General features: G+C 54.2%; 2 protein-coding genes across 2 annotated transcripts; both read left to right on the top strand.

The window, feature by feature from the left end:
- The first annotated feature begins 4,328 nt into the window (after positions 1–4,328).
- SPATA24 (spermatogenesis associated 24) lies at positions 4,329–12,835 on the top strand. The gene is made up of 7 exons (XM_089908492.1): positions 4,329–5,498; positions 6,739–6,804; positions 7,035–7,165; positions 7,251–7,320; position 7,403; positions 10,669–10,771; positions 10,865–12,835. The coding sequence occupies exons 1-7, from the start codon at positions 5,382–5,384 to the stop codon at positions 11,007–11,009; spliced, it is 633 nt and encodes a 210-aa protein (XP_089764618.1). The 5' UTR covers positions 4,329–5,381; the 3' UTR covers positions 11,010–12,835.
- A 28-nt stretch (positions 12,836–12,863) lies between these two features.
- Positions 12,864–18,007, top strand: PROB1 (proline rich basic protein 1). The gene has a single exon (XM_022588927.3). It carries the CDS (start codon positions 12,910–12,912, stop codon positions 15,967–15,969), a length of 3,060 nt encoding a protein of 1,019 aa, XP_022444635.2. The 5' UTR covers positions 12,864–12,909; the 3' UTR covers positions 15,970–18,007.
- The last annotated feature ends 393 nt before the right edge of the window (positions 18,008–18,400 follow it).

The raw sequence follows: 18,400 nt of genomic DNA, 5'->3' as shown, positions 1-18,400 counted from the left end.
CCAGTTCAATATTTGTTTTCCGTCAGATGTCAGCAGCTGCAGCGTATTACAGCCAACGTACACATCAGATCTGCTTAGCATCTGAACATCAGGTGTTATCCCAGTTCCTTGCTGGCTTTGTTCCTAACGGTCCTCAGTTAGGGTAGTCTTGGTTCAGGAATACAGGACATTGTTAATGTAATAATAATACATTTCATGTGAAGAAATATTAAGATGATATTCAATTCAGCAAAGATGGAGAACTTACTATGTACCAGGTGGGCTGAACTTTTGGGATGGGGGTCAGGAAACAAGTGAGACCCAGTACCATGGCTCCTGGAGTTCACATCTAATGGGGGAGCCAATTAGACAATGCTCCCCAGTGGGATGAATGTCAAAGGGGAGACCAAAGGAAGCTTGGGAATCTATAACAATGGGATTTAATCCAGGATGGAGGATCAGTGAAAGCAATTCTGAGGAAAAGAGATTTGAAATGTAATCAACCTTCATACAGAGTACAGTGATTTTTTTTTGAATGGGGTTAGAAGCAACACCATTGGAGTGCTCCCATTTCCACAAATAGCACCACCATCCATCCAAATACGAAGTCAGAAACCTGGGAGACTTTGTGTGGTAGACTTAATTTGGTGTCCTCCAGTGGACCACACCTAATATTCATGACCTTGTGTAGTCCCCTTTCTGACCTGGGCTGGCCTTGATCTTTAATCAATAGAATGTGGCAAAACCAGCAGCTTGCATTTTTGCACTTAGGGGAAACCAGCTTCCATTTAAGTCCCACCACCCTGAGACCACCAAGCTAACCACATGGAGAAGCCATGCAGAGGAGAACCAAACAACTGAGCTGGCAGCAAGAACTGAACTCAGACACAATCTGAGCCAAACTGGTTGCCACCCACGCTGATGATCACAGCAGAAATTAGCTGCCCTGCCAAGCCTGGTTCAAACTGCAGAACCATGAGCAAATAATACACTGGCTAATGTTTGTTTCTTTTTTTTTTTTGGCCACGCCGAGCGGTATGTGGGATCTTAGTTCCCCGACCAGGGATTGAACCCGCGGCCCCTGCATTGGAAGCGCAGAGTCTTAACCACTGGACCACCAGGGAAGTCCCCTGGCTACTGTTTTAAGCCATTACATTTTGTGGTAGTCTGCAGCAGTAGATAACCAAATACCTCGACTCCCTTTTTCCCATATCCCCTCCATCATTAAGTCCTATAAATTCTACCTCCAGAACATCCTAAATCCATCTTCTCTCTTCATCTCCTCTGATACCATCTGACTCCCAAATACCATCCACTTTCTCTGACAGAAACCACTGCAGTAGCTGCCTAAGTAGTCTCTGCATTTACTTAGGGCCATCTCCAATCTGTACACCTTGCTGCAACCAGAGAGATCTTTTCAAAGCATAAATTATAGCATATCACCCTCTTGTTTAAAATACTTCAGTACCTTTCTTTTGCCCCTGTAATAAAAATCAGCAAAGTCTTCAGTATGGCCTAATACTTAACAAGGCTCTACCAAGTTTCTGGCCGCTACCTCTGCTTGTCCTGTACATCTTTTTCTTTTCTGCCATACTAGCCTTTTAGTTACTACACTATGCCAACCCTTTTGCCCGAGGGACTTTGTATATACTGTTCACTCTTCCTGGAAGCCTTTCCCATTCACTTGCCCCTGCCCCCTTTGCAAAGTGCCTCCTGGTTACCTTAATAGGTTTCATTCAGCTCAAACATCTCTTCCTCACACCTGACACCCCAGGCTGGGCTAAATCTCCTTTTAAATTATTCTCATTCCTCTCTTTCTTGTACCTCTCATAGCTATAATGCTATTTACTTGAATAGTGACTTAAACTGGGATTTATTTGGGTGTTTATTTGATTATTATCTGTCTCCCCCATTAGACTAAGTTCCAGTCTGGTATTATCTGAACTGAACCTTGAAGAAAATGACATGTCACCTGTCAGGACTTCCTCTGGAAGTACAGCTCAAATTCTTTGAAACTACTCCTGTCAAAAGGTAGGATGGGGCTTCCCTGGTGGCGCAGTGGTTGGGAGTCCGCCTGCCGGTGCAGGGGACGCAGGTTCGTGCCCCGGTCCGGGAGGATCCTGCGTGCCGTGGAGCGGCTGGGTCCATGGGCCATGGCCGCTGGGCCTGCGGGTCCGGAGCCTGTGCTCCGCGGGGGGAGAGGCCACGGAGGTGAGAGGCCCATGTGCCGCAAAGAAAAAAAAAAAAAAAAAAGGTAGGACGTGTCCCCACTGCTTGAATACGGACTCTGTGGTTCCTTGACGAATAGGGTTGGGCAGAAATGACACTATGCCAGTTTTTAGGCCCAGGCCTTAAGAAAACTGGCATCTCTCATTTCGTCACTTTGTGTTTTGTTTTTGTTTTTGGAACCCGGGCTCCCGGCAGTGGAAGCACAGAGTCCTAACCACTGGACTACTAGGGTATTCCCTCTGTTTCATCACTTTGGATGCTTTCTTTTAAACCCAATCACCATGCTATGAGAAAGCCCAAGTGGCGCATGGTGAGGAACCAAGAACCTTGGTCCTGAGTCTTAGATGAGCTCCCAGCTGACAGCACCAACTTGCCAGTTATGCGAGTGAGCCGTCCTGGAAGTGGAACTTCTCATACCCTCACCCCCCACCCCACTAACCATCCCAGGCATAGAGCAGAAATAAGCTTTCACTATTGAACCCTGCCCAAAGTGAAGATTCCTGAGCAAAGTGATTTTCTTTCTTAAGCTGTAAATTTTGGGTGATTTGTTAATACAGCAGTAGATAACCAGAACATCAACCAGTATGACAAGCCTGTGCAGAAAGGCAGCACTTCCCAGGGCAGGATCACAAAGCTATCTGTGATGTCATGTTATTCTGAGCTTTGCTGAGCCCCAGCTGGCTAAGAACCTGTAGTTTTTGTTGACATAGAGTGGGAGTCCGTGGCAATCCCCAACCAGGGTTACCGTCCCTCATGTCCATGCTAGTATGCAGGGTGCGGACCTGGATCCAGGGTTCTCTCTTTGCTCATAACTTCCCATCCTCAGGAAATGGCTGCTGGAGCCTTTTAGGGTTTTGCCCTAAATGTGGAGCACAGCTGGTGGAGGTGAATGTTGAGTGGCAAGGGAACATCAAGCAGCACCTCCTAAAAGACCCTAGAGAGGGGACAGAGTCCATGGGGAGATTCAGTGATCGCTGCCCCAGAGCAATGTGCAGCTTTGTCCAGGGTAATTCAAAGGAGCATTCACATTTGAAAGACAAAGTTCCTAGAGGTCTCTGTCCTGAGGCACATAAACCACAGAGCACCCTATAGTCCCATGATATCCAATACAGTAGCCACTAGCCAAATATGACTATTTAAATTTATTTATTATTTATTTATTTATTTACTTTTGACTGCGTTTGGTCTTTATTGGTGTGCCTGGGCTTTCTCTAGTTGCAGTGAGCGGGGGCTACTCTTCCTTGAGGAGCATGGGCTCTAGGCACACAGGCTTCAGTAGTTGCAGCACGTGAGCCATTGTGGCTCACGGGCTCTAGAGCCCAGGCTCAGTAGTTGTGGTGCACGGGCTTAGTTGCTCCATGCATGTGGGATCTTCCCGGACCAGTGTTCAAACCCGTGTCCCCTGCATTGGCAGGTGGATTCTTAACCTTTGCGCCACCAGGGAAGTCTCTGGCTATTTAAATTTTAATTGGAATTTTAAAAAATTTAAAAAGCAATTCCTCAGTCACCTGAGCTACATTTCAAGTACTGCTGAGCCACGTGAGGCTACTGGCTGCTGGTACTGGACGGTGCAGAACATTTCCATCAGAGAAATTCTGTTGGACTCTACGGCTCTAGGCCCTTAAAAACTGATCAACAGAGGTGGCCTTGCCTTCAAGGACATGAGAACAGACACAATAAAAAAGGAAAGATAAAACAAGGGCTACCACTGGGAGAGCCACAGGAATGGCCATGTTTGTTAGGTCACAACCTCCAGCCAAAAAGAGGCACCTAAGCAGCTAAGGAGAGCAGCCTAAGTGGCTTACCTGAAATTTCAACTTCCCTTTGTGGTCATCGACAACATTTTTTCCAAACTCCTTCTTAATATAGTCATTTCCTACTTGGGGGTTTCAAATTCCATAACTTCAGAATCCATTATGTTCAACCAAAATGCATCACAGCATCACGGTTAAGAACATGGACTCTGGAATCAGACTGCCTCTGTCAAAACCCTGTTCCAAGGCTCACTAGCTTGGGTGACCTTGGCTTATTGGGTTATTCATTCTCATAGAACCTGCATTTTCTCACCTGTAAAATGTGGACGTTAGAACCTACTTCACAAGGTTATTGTGAGGATCACATGAAATAACACTAATAAGGCATAATGGTGTCATGAAATAGTGAATACTCGATAAATATTAGCTCTGGTAATAGCTAATATCTAATAGCCTGAGCGTAATCTTATTTGGGTTTCAAAACAAGCCCTCAGGGCTTCCCTGGTGGCGCAGTGGTTGAGAGTCCGCCTGCTGATGCAGGGGACCCGGGTTCGTGCTCCGGTCCAGAAGGATCCCACATGCCGCGGAGCGGCTGGGCCCGTGGGCCATGGCCGCGGAGTCTGCGCGTCCGGAGCCTGTGCTCCGCAACGGGAGAGGCCGCAGCAGTGAGAGGCCCGCGTACCGGAAAAAAAAAACAAACAAGCCCTCAATGAGGATTGGTGGGGATGTGTGATCACCTTATCCTTCCCTGCCTCCATTTTGCAAGTCTCCTTCATGCCTGACTTCAGTTTTAATATCTTCAGGCTCTTCAGGCTGTCCAGAGCCTGGTACCAGAATGTGAGGACTCTTATCTTGGGTGAAGCCACTCTCCTTCTCTATTCTTGAGCTTCCCTTCATTGCTTAGGCTCAGGCCCCCTAAGTACTAAGTGTGTTCCTAGGAGGAATAAAGATCACAGGAGGCTGGAGTCTCATACTATGGGGGAAATTTAGAGATTAGAGTGGAATAAAGAGACATGTGAAGCTAAATATGCAGGGGTTGTCTCAGCTGACCCTTGCTTCAGGGTCTTGGTCCCTGGGAGAAGGGTGAGGGCTGGTGTCTGAGTGTTGCCTGCCCCTCAGCCCTTACAGTAAGTATAAGCCGGGCCCTGCCCGCTCCTCAGGACTGCGTGAGAAACATATCATATAATAGATGTGCAAATTCCCTATAAACTTAAATTACTAACGGTGTTGGAGGTTCTCTTCCCCAGGCGGCTCCGCTAAGAGAGCGGCTCCTTTAAGAGGCGGGCCCCATCCCTGCTAACAAAGGAAGTCCCCGCCCCTGGTTGCCAGGGTGCTTTGTGGCGTCTCATTTTCATTGGTGGGCGTCAGCGGGGAGGCACGCCGCGGCAGCCATTTCCAACGAGCTGGCGGGGGCGAAAGATGGCGACGCCCGTCGGGTGGTCGCAGGGGGGTTCAGGATCAGTGTGTCTCGCCTTCGATCAACTGCGGGACGTGATTGAGGCTCAGGAGGAACTGATCCACCAGCTGAGGAACGTGGTACGCAACCAGAAGAGCTGGGGGATGCCGGACTGGACGCCTAAGTGGTGGGGGCGGGGCCAGACGCTGTCCCGATGCCAGGGGCGGGCCGCGAGCACATTGCCAATGGCGTCATCACGAGGAGGCGGGGCCCAGATGTGTTCCGGCTGGTAGAGGTGGAGCCAAAAGGGGGCAGTGTCTCGTGAATATTTACCGGGGAATTTTAGTCAACGCCAAGTTGTTTCCTACTCTCTTTGACTGGTTGTGCAGGGCCTGATAGATATGCCCATCTATTCACTGAGCTTTAGTTTCCCCATTTCTTTTTTTTTGGCCTCGCCACGTGGCTTGAGGGATCTTAGTTCCCCGACCAGGGATCCAACCCCGGCCTCTCGCAGTGAAAGCTGGAGTCCTAACCACTGGACCGACAGGGAATTCCCAATTTCCTCATTTCTAATTGAAGATGACTTCACTGACTTGCCAAGGCCCTTGTGTGCAGAGTAACTATAACATCGTTCCTATTATGGAATCCCCTCCCCATGATGAGTGCAGTAAGCACAGAATTGGCTCTTCATATGTTGACTTAAAGGCTTCCAACCCCTTTATGTCCCTTTGCTTTTGCTTTTTTGGTCAAACCCCCGTTCATGTGTGCAAAGCATTGGAGCCACAGATTACATGGACAGGCATGGTAAAATGCTGGCCAACTGGAGTTCATGGTTTTTCTGTTTTGTTTTTTATCTGGGTAAGAAGGTGGGGATACATAAAACTGACTTCACATCTATTTCTTTAACGGTAGTATGCAGCTCTGGACACTGAATTACCTGCATACCTTTAGGTACCCAGGTCTTTCTGTTGGCAGCTGGCCTTTGCATGTGTGTTCTCACCGTCTGGAACACTTTTCTTTTCCATCCTCTTCTTCTGGCCCACCCCTATTTAGCAGTCAGATATCAGGTTGACATTCCCTTCGCTTCAAGCTGTTCTGACCCTTCCCCAGGCCGGGTCAGGGGCCTCCTCTGGGAACCTCCATCACAGCACACACCATGTTAGAAGTGGTGGCCGTGGGCTGTCTTCTCCATGAGACTTCTTGCTACTTGAGGGCAGGACATAGAGCTGAGCATCAGTGAATCTTGTGGAATGAACTCTCCCTTTCCTGGGCCCCAGTGTCATCCTAGGTGCCCCGGGCATCCCATTATCTATCCTCAGTCCTGGTCCCGAGAGAAACCCCTACCACCCCAGCCCCTCCCTGAGCCAGCCTCTGTTGCAGATGGTTCTCCAGGATGAAAATTTTGTCAGTAAAGAAGAGTTCCAGGCAGTGGAGAAAAAGCTGGTGGTAAGTGATGGCCTCTGTCAGCTTCTAAGCTTCCCCCATTTCCCAGGATCCCTGTGATTGGGTAGAGTCATTGAGTATTAGCCTCTGAGAGCCTCCAGCCCCAATAGTAAGGACAGAATCTTCCTGTATCCTGGCTTCTATGTGCCATTCTGAGAAAGGGGGCTGGTTAAGGGAGCCTAGGAGACCCAACGTGGCTTGGGATAATGAGGTCACTGCTGCTGCCCCTGCAGGAAGAGAAAGCTGCCCATGCCAAGACCAAGGTTCTCCTGGCCACGGAAGAGGAGAAGTTGCAGTTTGCCCTCGGAGAGGTAGAGGTGCTGTCTAAACAGCTGGAGAAAGAGAAGCTGGCCTTTGAAAAGGCGTGAGTGGGCCTTGGTAGTGGGGGAACGGTTGGGGGTCCCATCTGCCCATCAGCCTTCCCACCCTTTCTTATCTTCTCCACTCAGGCTCTCCAGTGTCAAGAGCAGAGCCCTGCAGGAGTCCAGCAAGAAGGACCAGCTAATCACCAAGTGCAATGTTAGGCGGGAGGCCCACGCTCCCTCCCATGCTTACATACGTGGGCTCTTCCCTCACAGCCCAGTGCCTGTGTTCAGAGCAGGGTTTCACCCCAACTTCTGCCCCTGGCTGAGGATAAAGGCAAGCCCAGGTGGGCCACACCTTCGCAAAGGCCTTCAGGGACCAGGCAGGCCACGGAAATGAGGGAAGTAGTTGGTGTACAGTATTCTTCATGGCCATAAAGGAATGGGCTCGCTCCCATTTTTCTTGAAACATATGACCTTCTTAGTCTACCTTTTTGTTTTCCCACTTTTGGTGACTATTAGAAATAGTGTACTTGACTTATAACTCTGTTACCAGAGGAACAACGGGGCAATCACAGTGCTGTGTGGAATCTGACCCTTAGTTTCTGTGTTGAGGACCCAATAGGAGGAGTGGGGACTGTGGTAATGTGGAGAACCATGCCCCCTCTCAAGGGCCTAGAGCCTCTGCCGTGGGAATAGGGGCCCAGTACTGTCAGATCTTTAAAAAAGAAACTGGAAACCACATTTTAATGGAAGCTTTTCTGACTTTTTAGGGTTGGCAACTGATTTAGAAATTTTTAAAGTATTGTATGGGCCAAGGAAAATATGTCTGTGGGCCATTAGGTTTCAACTCTGCTCTACGCAGATGCCTGTGGCCACTTGTTGACTTGGTGCTCTGAGTTGTGGGGCACTTTCAGTGAGCTACCCAGTGTCCTGAGACCTTAGGACCCCCTTTCATTTTCCCAGAATGCTAAACTCCCCTTACCTAGTTTAAGAAGTAGATGTGGGGCTTCCCTGGTGGTGCAGTGGTTGAGAGTCCGCCTGCCGATGCAGGCGACACAGGTTCGTGCCCCGGTCTGGGAAGATCCCACATGCCGCGGAGTGGCTGGGCCCGTGAGCCATGGCCGCTGAGCCTGCGCATCCGGAGCCTGTGCTCCACAACGGGAGACGCCACAACAGTGAGAGGCCCGCGTACCGCAAAAAAAAAAAAAAAAAGAAGTAGATGTGAATTCCATATACAACATTTCCTTCATTCACTGCAGCATTCATTTTGAGTAGGCCAGAATTCAAGCCCAAAAGAGGTTCAGTGTCTCTCCTGATGGGCCCCCACCTGGAGCCTTGGGCACCCCCTACCCACCAATGCAGCCTTCTGTCTCCCCTGGTGAGTCTTGTCACTGGAAAGATGCCAGCAGGCTGCCATCTTAATCTGGCCAAGTGGACTAACAAGCCTCATGGTTGTTTGATCAAGAGCTCCTGTTAGGGCTTCCCTGGTGGTGCAGTGGTTAAGAATCCGCCTGCCAATGCAGAGGACACAGGTTCAAGTCCTGGTCCGGGAAGATCCCACATGCCGCAGAGCAACTAAGCCTGTGCGCCACAACTACTGAGCCTGAGCTCTAGAGCCCACAAGCCACAACTACTGAGCCCGCGTGCCTAGAGCCCGTGCTTCACAATGAGAAGCCCGCGCACCGCAACAAAGAGTAGACCCCGCTCACCGCAACTAGAGAAAAGCCCGCGCGCAGCGACGAAGACCCAATGCAGCCAAAAATAAAATAAATAAAATAAATAAATTTTTAAAAAGAGCTCCTGTTAGGACCTCCTGGAGCCCAACAGGCAGTCAGTGCCTCCATACCCAAGGATGTTGGTCTCCTAGTCCTTCCCCTTTCCCTGGACATCCCCCCACTTCCCTAAAAGGAACCTAGGGTTCTTTCCTGGTGCTGCTAGAGGCCCTTCCTCTAGGACGTTTCCTAGAGATCAGCCAAGGCCTCGGGGCTCTGCAACTGCTTGTGGAAGGTGTGTGAGTCAAGGGGAGGAGCCTGGCTGCCTCCCCCAAGAATGTCCTGAACTCCTCCAGTAGGGCATAAGCCCTCACATGAGGAGATCTGGTGACCTGAGCTACCCCCTGGCCTGTCTCCCACCCCCCCTACCTCCCTTTGCATGGTTCCAGTTTTACTCTTACATAGTTTCTTATTCTCAAAAGGCTTTTCTAACCATTCTCTCATTGGGTGCTGTTTATTCTAAATTTAGCTCTCATTTATTTTAAAAGAATCAAACACATTTATGATACTTTTTTTTTGCGTCCCGGGCCAGGGCACGAACCCGCGTCCGCCGCACCGGCAGGCAAACTCCCAACCACTGCACCACCAGGGAAGCCCTATGTTACTTTTTTCCCCTAAGAACTTCACAAGCAATCAGTTTGGATTCACTGGATGACCTGGGGAAGGAGGTTCAGTAGTCCTGGTCCTGTGACCCAGTGAGCCCATGTTTTCATTCTTTTCCTTCACCCATGTCTCTCTGTAACATGTGCCTTAACTTTTTATCAGATCTTCTCTTTTGAAACCTTCACTGCTTCAGTATATCTGCATTTTCAGAGCTTATGTTATGTTCTAGTTAATCTTTGTCCAGCCTTTAAAAGCAGTAGGATTTTCTTCCTTTGAGGATCAGAATTTTCCAGGACTCCCTGAGGGACATTATGTAAATGAAGCAACCCGAGATCCCTACAGCCTCACTGGATTTTAACCCAAGACACAAAACTTACGCTTGCTTCTAATGAGCACTTAATCTTTGCCACCACTATCTCCCTGGGTCTTCCCCACCTGCCCTGTGGAATAGGGATCCTGTCTTCTCCCCTGAGGCCCTAACACAGGGCTGGGCATCCAGCTGGTCCTCAGTAGTTCTGGTTGGATTGAAATGACTGAACTAGGTGATGTTGCTAAGACCTAAAGGCCCAGGGGACATCCTGTTCATTCCACAAGTAAAAGTATTGTACATCTAGTACGTGCCAGGTACTATTTTAGGCCTTAGGGTTAAAGCCGTGAATAAAACAAAAAATCCTTGTCCTCGTGGACCTTATATCCTAGTAGAGGAAAAGACAAATGAGCAAAATGTATGGTCTGTGAGATATAAGTGCTAAGAAGGAAAATAAAGCAGGAAAAGGGGATAGGAAGTATTGGGAAGGGTTGTGATTTTAGACTAGGAAGGGTCTCGCCAAGGAGGTGATATCTGTAAAGAGCTGCAGGAGTTGAGGGCAGGAGCCATTCATCCTCCTGCTTTTGGGCAGGGCTGACCATCTCTCTCCAAGGGCCCTTGCCTGCCCTCATGTGAGCTACCTGGTCCAGAATAGAGCTGTAAAGTCACTGACACATTCATCAAGATGTTGTGCCCTCCACTTCCACGCCATCATGACTCCATAATAAACTCATTCTTACGAAGGTATTAGCAACTACTGTTGGACAACCCCTGGGTTGGGGGAGCCAAGTTCTGAAGAGACCCCTGAGGGAATACCTTATTTCAGGAAGGAGCTCATGGGATGGGAACCACTCCTCCTCCCTGCCTCTCTCCCCCATAGAAATTGAGTCTCACGTTATAAAGCAAGAAGATATACTTAATGGCAAAGAGAATGAGATTAAGGAGTTGCAGCAAGTTATCAGCCAGCAGAAAGAGATCTTCAGGTGAGGGGTCCGGGCCAGGCTGGGGATTGTTGATGGAAGTGGGGAGCCAGACCTCTGGTCCCTACCCTTGGGCTGTCCCCAGCCCATGCCCAGCCGGCTCCGTTGCAGGAATCACATGTCTGACTTTCGGATCCAGAAGCAGCAGGAGAACTACATGGCCCAGGTGCTGGACCAGAAGCATAAGAAAGCCTCGGGGATGCGTCAGACCTGGAGCCGCCAGTGTTCCAGGGAAAAATAAAATGGGCGTCTCCTTCCTGTTATCTGGCTGTAATGCCCAACCTCTGCCTTCTCTGCTGTGGTGGTCCCCATCCTGACCCTTCCGATCCCTGTGGGTACCTCCCTCAGGCCTCACAGTGGCCTGGACCCCAGGGAAGAGGTAGGGCGAAAGGCAAAAGACACTCTTTCCTTCTTCCCTGCCTGCCTTTTGGACCACCACCTGCCAGGCCACTGCTGTGTTCAGAATGGATGCTCCTCGAGTCTCCAGCCCCTGCTACTCCCCTCCCTCCCTCCTTTGGGTAGTAGTGGGGGCCCATGGGGGTATGGGGTTTTAGCCTAGGGAAGGACTACTTGGTTGTCTAGTAGGCACTGTCCCTTCTTACTCTTGGTATTAAATTCCTTCCTATATAAACAACCCTGGTTACCCCAGTGCCCTGGTAAATATAACTCTCCCAACTTGAAGGGCTATCTGTGTATGTGTTGTGTATGTGTCTATGAGAAACCCCGACTGGAGAGTTCAAAGATGGTGGGTTCCAGGACCACAGTGAATTTGGGAAATCAGTTTCCATCACATAACAATAACGCTGTACCTGTGAATCACATTTGCACCTTCTTACACTTCTCCCAAACTTAGAAGCTTATTAGTCTGCACAAATGGAGGAAGGGGAAAGGACAATGCTGTGTTGTGTGTGTGTGTGTGTGTGTGTGTTTTTCTTCTGCTATGTCTATTTTTAAGGTGGGGTAACAGTGTGTGAAGGGGCTATGACGTGCTCAAGTTGCATACGCAGGGCTGGATGTGATGGACAGGTTGGATCCTCTCAGAAGCCATAACTAATGTGCCGTAGGTGATAAAGGGGACACACCAGGCAGGGGTCCCACTCAAGGGAGGCTGAGTCAGATTTGTCAAGTCTAGCCTTTCCTGGCTCAGTGTGAGAATGAATGCGTAGGAGGGGCCAGTGCTCTTGCTCCAGGGCCAGCTGGGGCCTGAGTCATAGCAGGACCTTGAAGCCAGAAGTTTAAGGGCAAGTGGTGCCCATTGTCATTGTCCCAGGAGAGTGACAGGTGGTGGCTGCTTCCCCATCAGCACTTGTCCCCAGGGCAAGTCCTAAGGTGGCAGGGGCTGGAATGAGGGCCTTGTGAGTGTATGGGGGAGCACAGAGCTATTCTTGCCTCAGAGGGGCTTTAGAGAAGGGACGACAGCTACCCCAGAGGTTCCTAAGAGATGCCACATCAGCATCCGGGCCTTGTTCTGGAAGCCTGAAAAGCTAGAACTGTCCCCTCCAGCCTAGGTTTCCACTAAGGGCAGTGGGTCCAGCCAGGGACAGCAGTTTTTTGAGGCCCCAGTACAACTTTTGGAGTCGGGGGGAGCCCTCCAAGCCATGCTCCTCTGTCAAAGGTGAGGGGGGATGCACCCTTATGAGCTCTAGCGACAGACTATGGGAGGGCCAGGGAGGAGGGGTGCACTGCAGTGATGGGAAGACGCGGGGAGCTGACATAAAGATGAAATTGTTAGCAAGACCTTAGTTGTCTGGTCTCCTGGCTCACACTCTGATCCACATGCCGTAGTGCTTGATCTCAGGCAGGTCCCTGCTTAGCCTCCGTTCCGTCACCTGTGATGGATGAGTGGAGCTGGGCCTAGCTCCTGCGTACAAGTTGGATGCCTGCCCTCCCCTCACCAAAGCCTGGAATGCCACCCCAGGCTCTCCGGCCGCGCCAGAGAAGGGGTCTGGGAGGGTAGGACCCAGGGCCCAGGTCTTTCCGGCTGCCTATCTCGGGACCGGCCGCCGTCTCGGGAGCGGACGCGGCCACTTTAAGGCGCGGTGACCCCACGGCACCCGCGGGCGGGGCGGGGACAGTGCTGGCGTCCGCGGCACCAGCAGAGGCGAACGCGAGGGAGAGAGTGCGCGGCGTCCGGCCTCAGCATGCTGACCGCGTTCGCCCTGCCAACCCTGCCCGGGGTCCCAGGGCGGCTGCCCGCGGCCCCCGCGCGGCGCCAGGACTCCTCCAGTTCGTCAGGCTCCTACCACACGGCTCCGGGTTCTCCAGAGCCCCCGGACGTTGGGCCGGACGCGGAGGGCAGGGCGAATTGGCCCACGGTGGCCCCTGTGCTGGGGGAGGGCGCGCAGCCTCGCCTGTCCGTCAGTGCCCAGAATAGCCGCCAGCAGCTCGGGCCCGGCTCGGGTTTCCCGCGAGGCCCGGCCTCGGGCCCGCGGCCACCCCAGCCCCAGCTGCGCATGCTGCCGTCGGGGGAGATGGAAGTCATCTTCGGTGCCGGGCCCCTGTTCAGCCGTTCTGACGCAGAGGATAGCGAGGTGCAACAGCTCACGACGCAGGCCTTCCGCAGCCTCTCTCCGCCCGGCTCCGCGTCTCCCATCTCTGCCGAACCGCAGCCCCAGGGCCCCGACGGTGCCTCCCGCTGGGCCACCTACCTGCAGCTGCGACCCCGCGGGCCGAGTCCTGCCACCCCAGCGCAGTTCGAGTGTGTGGAGGTGGCGCTGGAGGAGCGTGCCGCGCCTGCCAGGCCCCGGACGGTGCCCAAACGTCAGATCGAGCTGCGCCCCCGGCCCCGGAGTCCCCCGCGGGAGGCCAGCGCGCCGCCCCCGCGACTGTTCCTGCGCACCGGCTCCCTGGACGAGTCTCTGGGCCGCCTGCAGGCTGCCGCGGACCTCGTGCAGACGGCGCTGGCCAGAAAACTGAGCCCCGCGACCCCTGCCCCAAGCAGCGCCACCTTCGGACCCACGGTACCGCCAGAGCCTGCGGCCCCGGAAACGCCCCGCAGTACTCGAGTGGCTCTGAAGGAAGCCAGGTCTCGGCCACCTCGTGTGCATTATAGTTCAGCCCCCGCCAGGGCCCCACGACCGTGGCCTAGCCTCCGTGAGCGCGCAATTCGGCGCGACAAGCCCGCGCCCGGGACCGAGCCTCTAGGTCCAGTTAGTTCCAGCATCTTCCTGCAGTCTGGGGAGAAGATCCAGGAGGCGCACCACCAGGAACCCAAGACTCGGTTCCCGCAAGAGACTCCGGATCGAACCGCCCTGAGGGCACAGAGTCCGTCTTCCCAGTCTAGGGCCCCCCGGGAGGTTTCGAGTAAGGCCGTGAGACCGAGGAGCCCATCCCCGCTGTGGCAAGCCCCAAATGGGACCGTGCGGGGTCCTCGCTGCCCCTCGCCCCAGAACCTGTCCCCGTGGAATAGGGCTATCCGGAAGGTGAGTGGCCCGTCGCTCCCCGAGGCATCCTCCGCATGGGGAAATCAGGATGCTGCTGTCACGGAAACTGTCAGCAGAAAGAGCCCTTCCCCTCCGACCCTTTCCCAGTGGAATCGGGGTGTTGCCAGTGCAAGAAGCCCATCCCCCGAAGCTCCTTCCTCGTGGGAGGTTCCGCATCCGGCAGGTGGGGATACAGTTGAGGGGAGTAGGAGCCCGTCCCCGCCAAACTTGTCCTCATGGGAGACTCCAGATCGTCCTACTGGGACGTGGAGCCCATCGCCCCAAGAGACGTGGGACTCCATAGTGCAGAGCTCAGCGGTAGTTTCTACGCGGGGAGCTATGAATGGCGTAGACCAGGAGGAACTGGTGCCACCCACGCCATCTGCACCCGGGACTCCAGAGCTAACAGAGGCGCAGAGTCCGTCCACGCGGGAGATGCCGGATCTTGCCTTCCCAGGCAGCCAGCTGTCGCCAGCGGTGGCTGCACCCCAGCTGCCCCTCAGTCGCCTCGTGGGTACCCTGGATGCGCGCCCGGAAGCCTTGGGCTCTGGAGAAGCGGCCTCGGGACGCCCGCGCGTAGCCATTCCGCGGCCTCGCGACGTGCGCAAGATGGTGAAGACCACATACGCGCCAAGCTTCCCGGCAAGCACCCCAGGCTCAGGGCTCCCTGCGCCTCCTGCGGAACCCCGCGGGGAGGAAGGCGGCGCATCCAAGACACAAGAGCTTCAGGCGTTGGGGGCCCCCGCCCCAGCTCACTACACTTCCGTTTTTCTCAAGGACTTTCTGCCGGTCGTGTCACACCCCTACGAGACCCCAGAACCAACCACAGACACAGTTCCCCGGGACGTTACGCAGCCCAACGGGGTCCTGCGGCGGAGGGCAGAGAACAGCACGGCGAAACCCTTCGCGCGCACTGAGATCCGCCTGCCTGGTGCCTTGGCCTTAGGCCGCCGGCCGGAGGGAACCCAGGGAGTCGTGGTGCGCGGTCCTGGCGGAAAGAACAGGGATGCAGAGCCCCAGCTCCTGGTCCCCGACGACAAGGGTCGTACCAGCCCTCTAGGCGGCGCTCGCACCTCACCCCAGAAGTCGCCGATAGGGCCGGCAGGGACCCAACCTCCCGGACCGCCCCGCCCTAGCTCCCCGCAGGCGTACCCTAGCTCGAGCCCTGGAATAGCACCGAAACAGGAGACGCCACCTATGGCCCCTGAGCCCGCGGTTGCGGTCCAGTCGCCCCTCCCGCGGGAGCCCCAAGCGTCCGCTGGCAGAGCGGCCCCGCCCCAGGCCCGCGCCGCCTCGGCGCCTCCCATGGACCGGTCCCCGGAAGGCCCCTCCCAGGGGGCGCGCAGGCCGCCCGGGGCCGCGCACCCGGGGAAGGTCCTGGTGGACCCAGAGAGCGGCCGCTACTACTTTGTGGAGGCGCCGAGGCAGCCTCGGCTGCGGCTGCTCTTCGACCCCGAAAGCGGGCAGTATGTGGAGGTGCTGCTGCCACCCTCGCCCTCGGTGCCACCCCGCCGCGTCTACACCCCGCTGGCCCTGGGCCCCGGCCTCTACCCGCCGGCCTATGGGCCTATCCCTGGCCTCTCACTGCCACCATCCCCGGGCCCGCCGGCCTTCAGCGGCCCCCAGCTACCCTGGGCCTCCGAGGCGGGGCCCCTGGACGGGATGTACTACTTGCCAGTGAGCGGGACCCCCAGCCCCGCGCCTCCTCTGCTCCTCTGTGCTCCACCCTCCAGCTTGGGTCCCGCCCAGCCGAGCAAGGGCTCCTTGTTCCCCGTGTGAGGCCCCAGGGCCTGATCCCCATGGTGTTGGGGCCCGTTAATGGCCTTGGAAGTTCTGGCATCCAGTCCTGTGCCCTCTTTTCCTTCTATCACCTCTTTCTTTTACCCATCTCATGCAGCCTTCAGACCAGAAGTTACCTTCAGAGTGCTTATCTGAGACCCCCAGCGCTGATGGAGCTGGAGCTCAGGAAGTGGCTGCCTGTTTCCTCCCCCGACAGAATCGTATACCCCTTTCCCAAGCATTCCCAGAGTGTGGTGTGTTGGGGGGCTGTGTGTGTGTGTTGTGGGATGAAAAAAATGCAGAGCGTGAGAGTTGTGAGTTAGGTTTTATTTGGGGCAAAATGCAAACTATAAGCCTGGGAGACAGCCTCTCAGCACTGAGGAACTGCTCTGAAGAGGTAAGTGGGGGAAGTCAGTATAGATGTGGCTTTGGTGAAGGAGGATACAGGCAATCAAGCACACATTTTGGCAGAAGGTCGCTGCTAGTCACAAGGAGCAGATGTCCATTAATGATTTTAGTGCTTTTCTAGTTAGGAGAAGATGCAAGAAATTGGGCTCATGAAATCTTCTGAAAATATCTGACTATCTAAAGGCCTTTTCTGCTAGTTTTTCCCAGAGCACAGAGGGCCTCATTCCTGATCTCTGCCCAGAAGTCCTTTCAGGGTGTACTGAAGGTCAGCGATTGCACTGGCTAGTGATTTCATCCTTGTAGAGGCAGCTGGCAAGTGACAATTTTTAGTTGGTAGCATGAGAAATCCCAGGACATGGCCCCAGATGCCGACCTGAGGGGGTGATGGGGTTCCTCAGGGGCAGCAGGAAATGGGAACTGCAGGGGACAGGGCTGCCCCCAGAGGTAGTGAGCTGTCTGTGTCTCCCTGAAGGTGGGCCCAGCAGAGGTGGAGCAGGCTAGTGAGCACTGATGGGATGAGGAGAGAAAGACACTGGCTATCAAATCTGTTATTCTTTGCAAGAGGATCTGAGCCTTGGCCTGGGAGGCTGCGGGGGAGGGTGGCTAGTGCAGGCCCTAGGTGAGTCTCATCTGAGAGAGAGAGCTGCGGGGTCAGGTGGTGGAGGTGGAGAGGGAAGTAATACGGGAGGGGCCGTGGAGGGTCATCCCGGGACTTGGGGTGGGGGTGCTGTGGGGAAGGTGGGGAGGTGGGGAGGTGACTGTAGTCTCCAGCTGGGAGTACCGCCCCTCATTCTCCCCTCAACCCCAGCCTCTGACTTGGCTTGTCTAAGCCCTCAGAGCTGAACTGGCTGGTCCTGGGGTTAGGAGTGGAGGTTCCAGCCATTCCCACCGAGGGTGGGGGACAGATGAGTGTGTCGTCAGGAAAGACTTAAAAGCACGGAGGATGGTTGAGCTGTTGTCCCAGAGGAGACTCTTGATCTCTCTGGGTGGGGTGGAGGGTGGGTTAGGGCTGGCAAAAGAAGGGATGCCCCTGTGAGGAGCCCTCATCTGGTTCCACTGCCCTGGTAACAGGTGTGGCAAACATGCCCAGGGAGGGGCTGGCTCTTCAGGTTCATCACAGCATAGGAAGGGACGGGACCCAGGGCCTGTGTTCCAATTGCCTTGAGATTCCAGGAGCTTCTGAGGAGAGCAGAGGGAGATGCATGGTGTGGGAGGTGCTCTGCGTGGGGGTCTGTGTAGAGTTCTGAGTGAAGTGGCTGGGCCTTGTGGGACTGGTATGTGATGTGATGAGTTTGGGGAAGAACAGTTACCATTAGAAGCAGTGTCAGGGATGGAGATCAATGCCTTCCTTAAGTTCCAGGCCTCCGGGGGGCCTGGATCCCTTGGAGTCACTGCCCCCTTGCCTTGAACTGGAAGCTGACTGAGAGAACTATGAGTCAGAATAACCTGGACATCTTTCTGTGGCTGGAGATGCTGGTCCTGATGGCAAGGAGGGCCCTGGGCCACTCCCCCTCACTGCATCGCGGTGTGCAATAAATTGCTGACCCCATGGCCACGATGGCTGGAACAACTGGTGTAAGGTGTCTGATTTCCTGCTGCGGCCCCTTAGCACCCCAGAGTGCCCTTCCGTGCCTGCGTGTGGCCTGCGGGAGGGGACCATGTGTGTCTTTCATACACTGTGGCATCCCTGCCTCAGCGAACTTGCCTCTCAGGGAGGGAGCCTTGGCTGGCAACCACGCCTGTGGCCTCATTCCTCCTGGTGGCTGAGTGGCCAGTGTGCCTTGGGGTCAACCAGGCTTGGGTTCCAATCTCAGCATAGCCCTTCTAGCTGTGTGGCCTTGGATTTGTCACTTTTCTATGAACCTTTGTGTCCTCAGGGGTAGATTTAAGATAACAGTAACAAGCCACCTCCTTCCCTGAGGGGCTCAACGTAGTGCCTGCCATGTGCTCAGGTCCCAGGACATGAGAGGTATCAGCCCCCATGTGTCCTCGCCCAGGCCCAGCCCCTCTCCTTGCCTCATTG

Source organism: Delphinapterus leucas, chromosome 3 (genome assembly GCF_059928025.1).
Source record: "Delphinapterus leucas isolate spDelLeu-1000000601 "Yukka" chromosome 3, BTC_Dleu_Yukka2, whole genome shotgun sequence".
Taxonomy (NCBI): domain Eukaryota; kingdom Metazoa; phylum Chordata; class Mammalia; order Artiodactyla; family Monodontidae; genus Delphinapterus; species Delphinapterus leucas.
Note: the sequence above shows the minus strand (reverse complement) of the source record. Positions and strands in the feature narration are given on the sequence as shown.

What these genes read in the sequence shown, in the direction of transcription:
- SPATA24 (XM_089908492.1), top strand. Translation starts at nt 5,382, where the DNA reads ATGGCGACGCCCGTCGGGTGGTCGCAGGGGGGTTCAGGATCAGTGTGT. An exon ending in CAGTGGAGAAAAAGCTGGTG is followed by an intron (nt 6,805 to 7,034) that starts GTAAGTGATGGC and finishes CTGCCCCTGCAG; the next exon opens with GAAGAGAAAGCTGCCCATGC. An exon ending in AAGCTGGCCTTTGAAAAGGC is followed by an intron (nt 7,166 to 7,250) that starts GTGAGTGGGCCT and finishes TTCTCCACTCAG; the next exon opens with GCTCTCCAGTGTCAAGAGCA.
- PROB1 (XM_022588927.3), top strand. Translation starts at nt 12,910, where the DNA reads ATGCTGACCGCGTTCGCCCTGCCAACCCTGCCCGGGGTCCCAGGGCGG.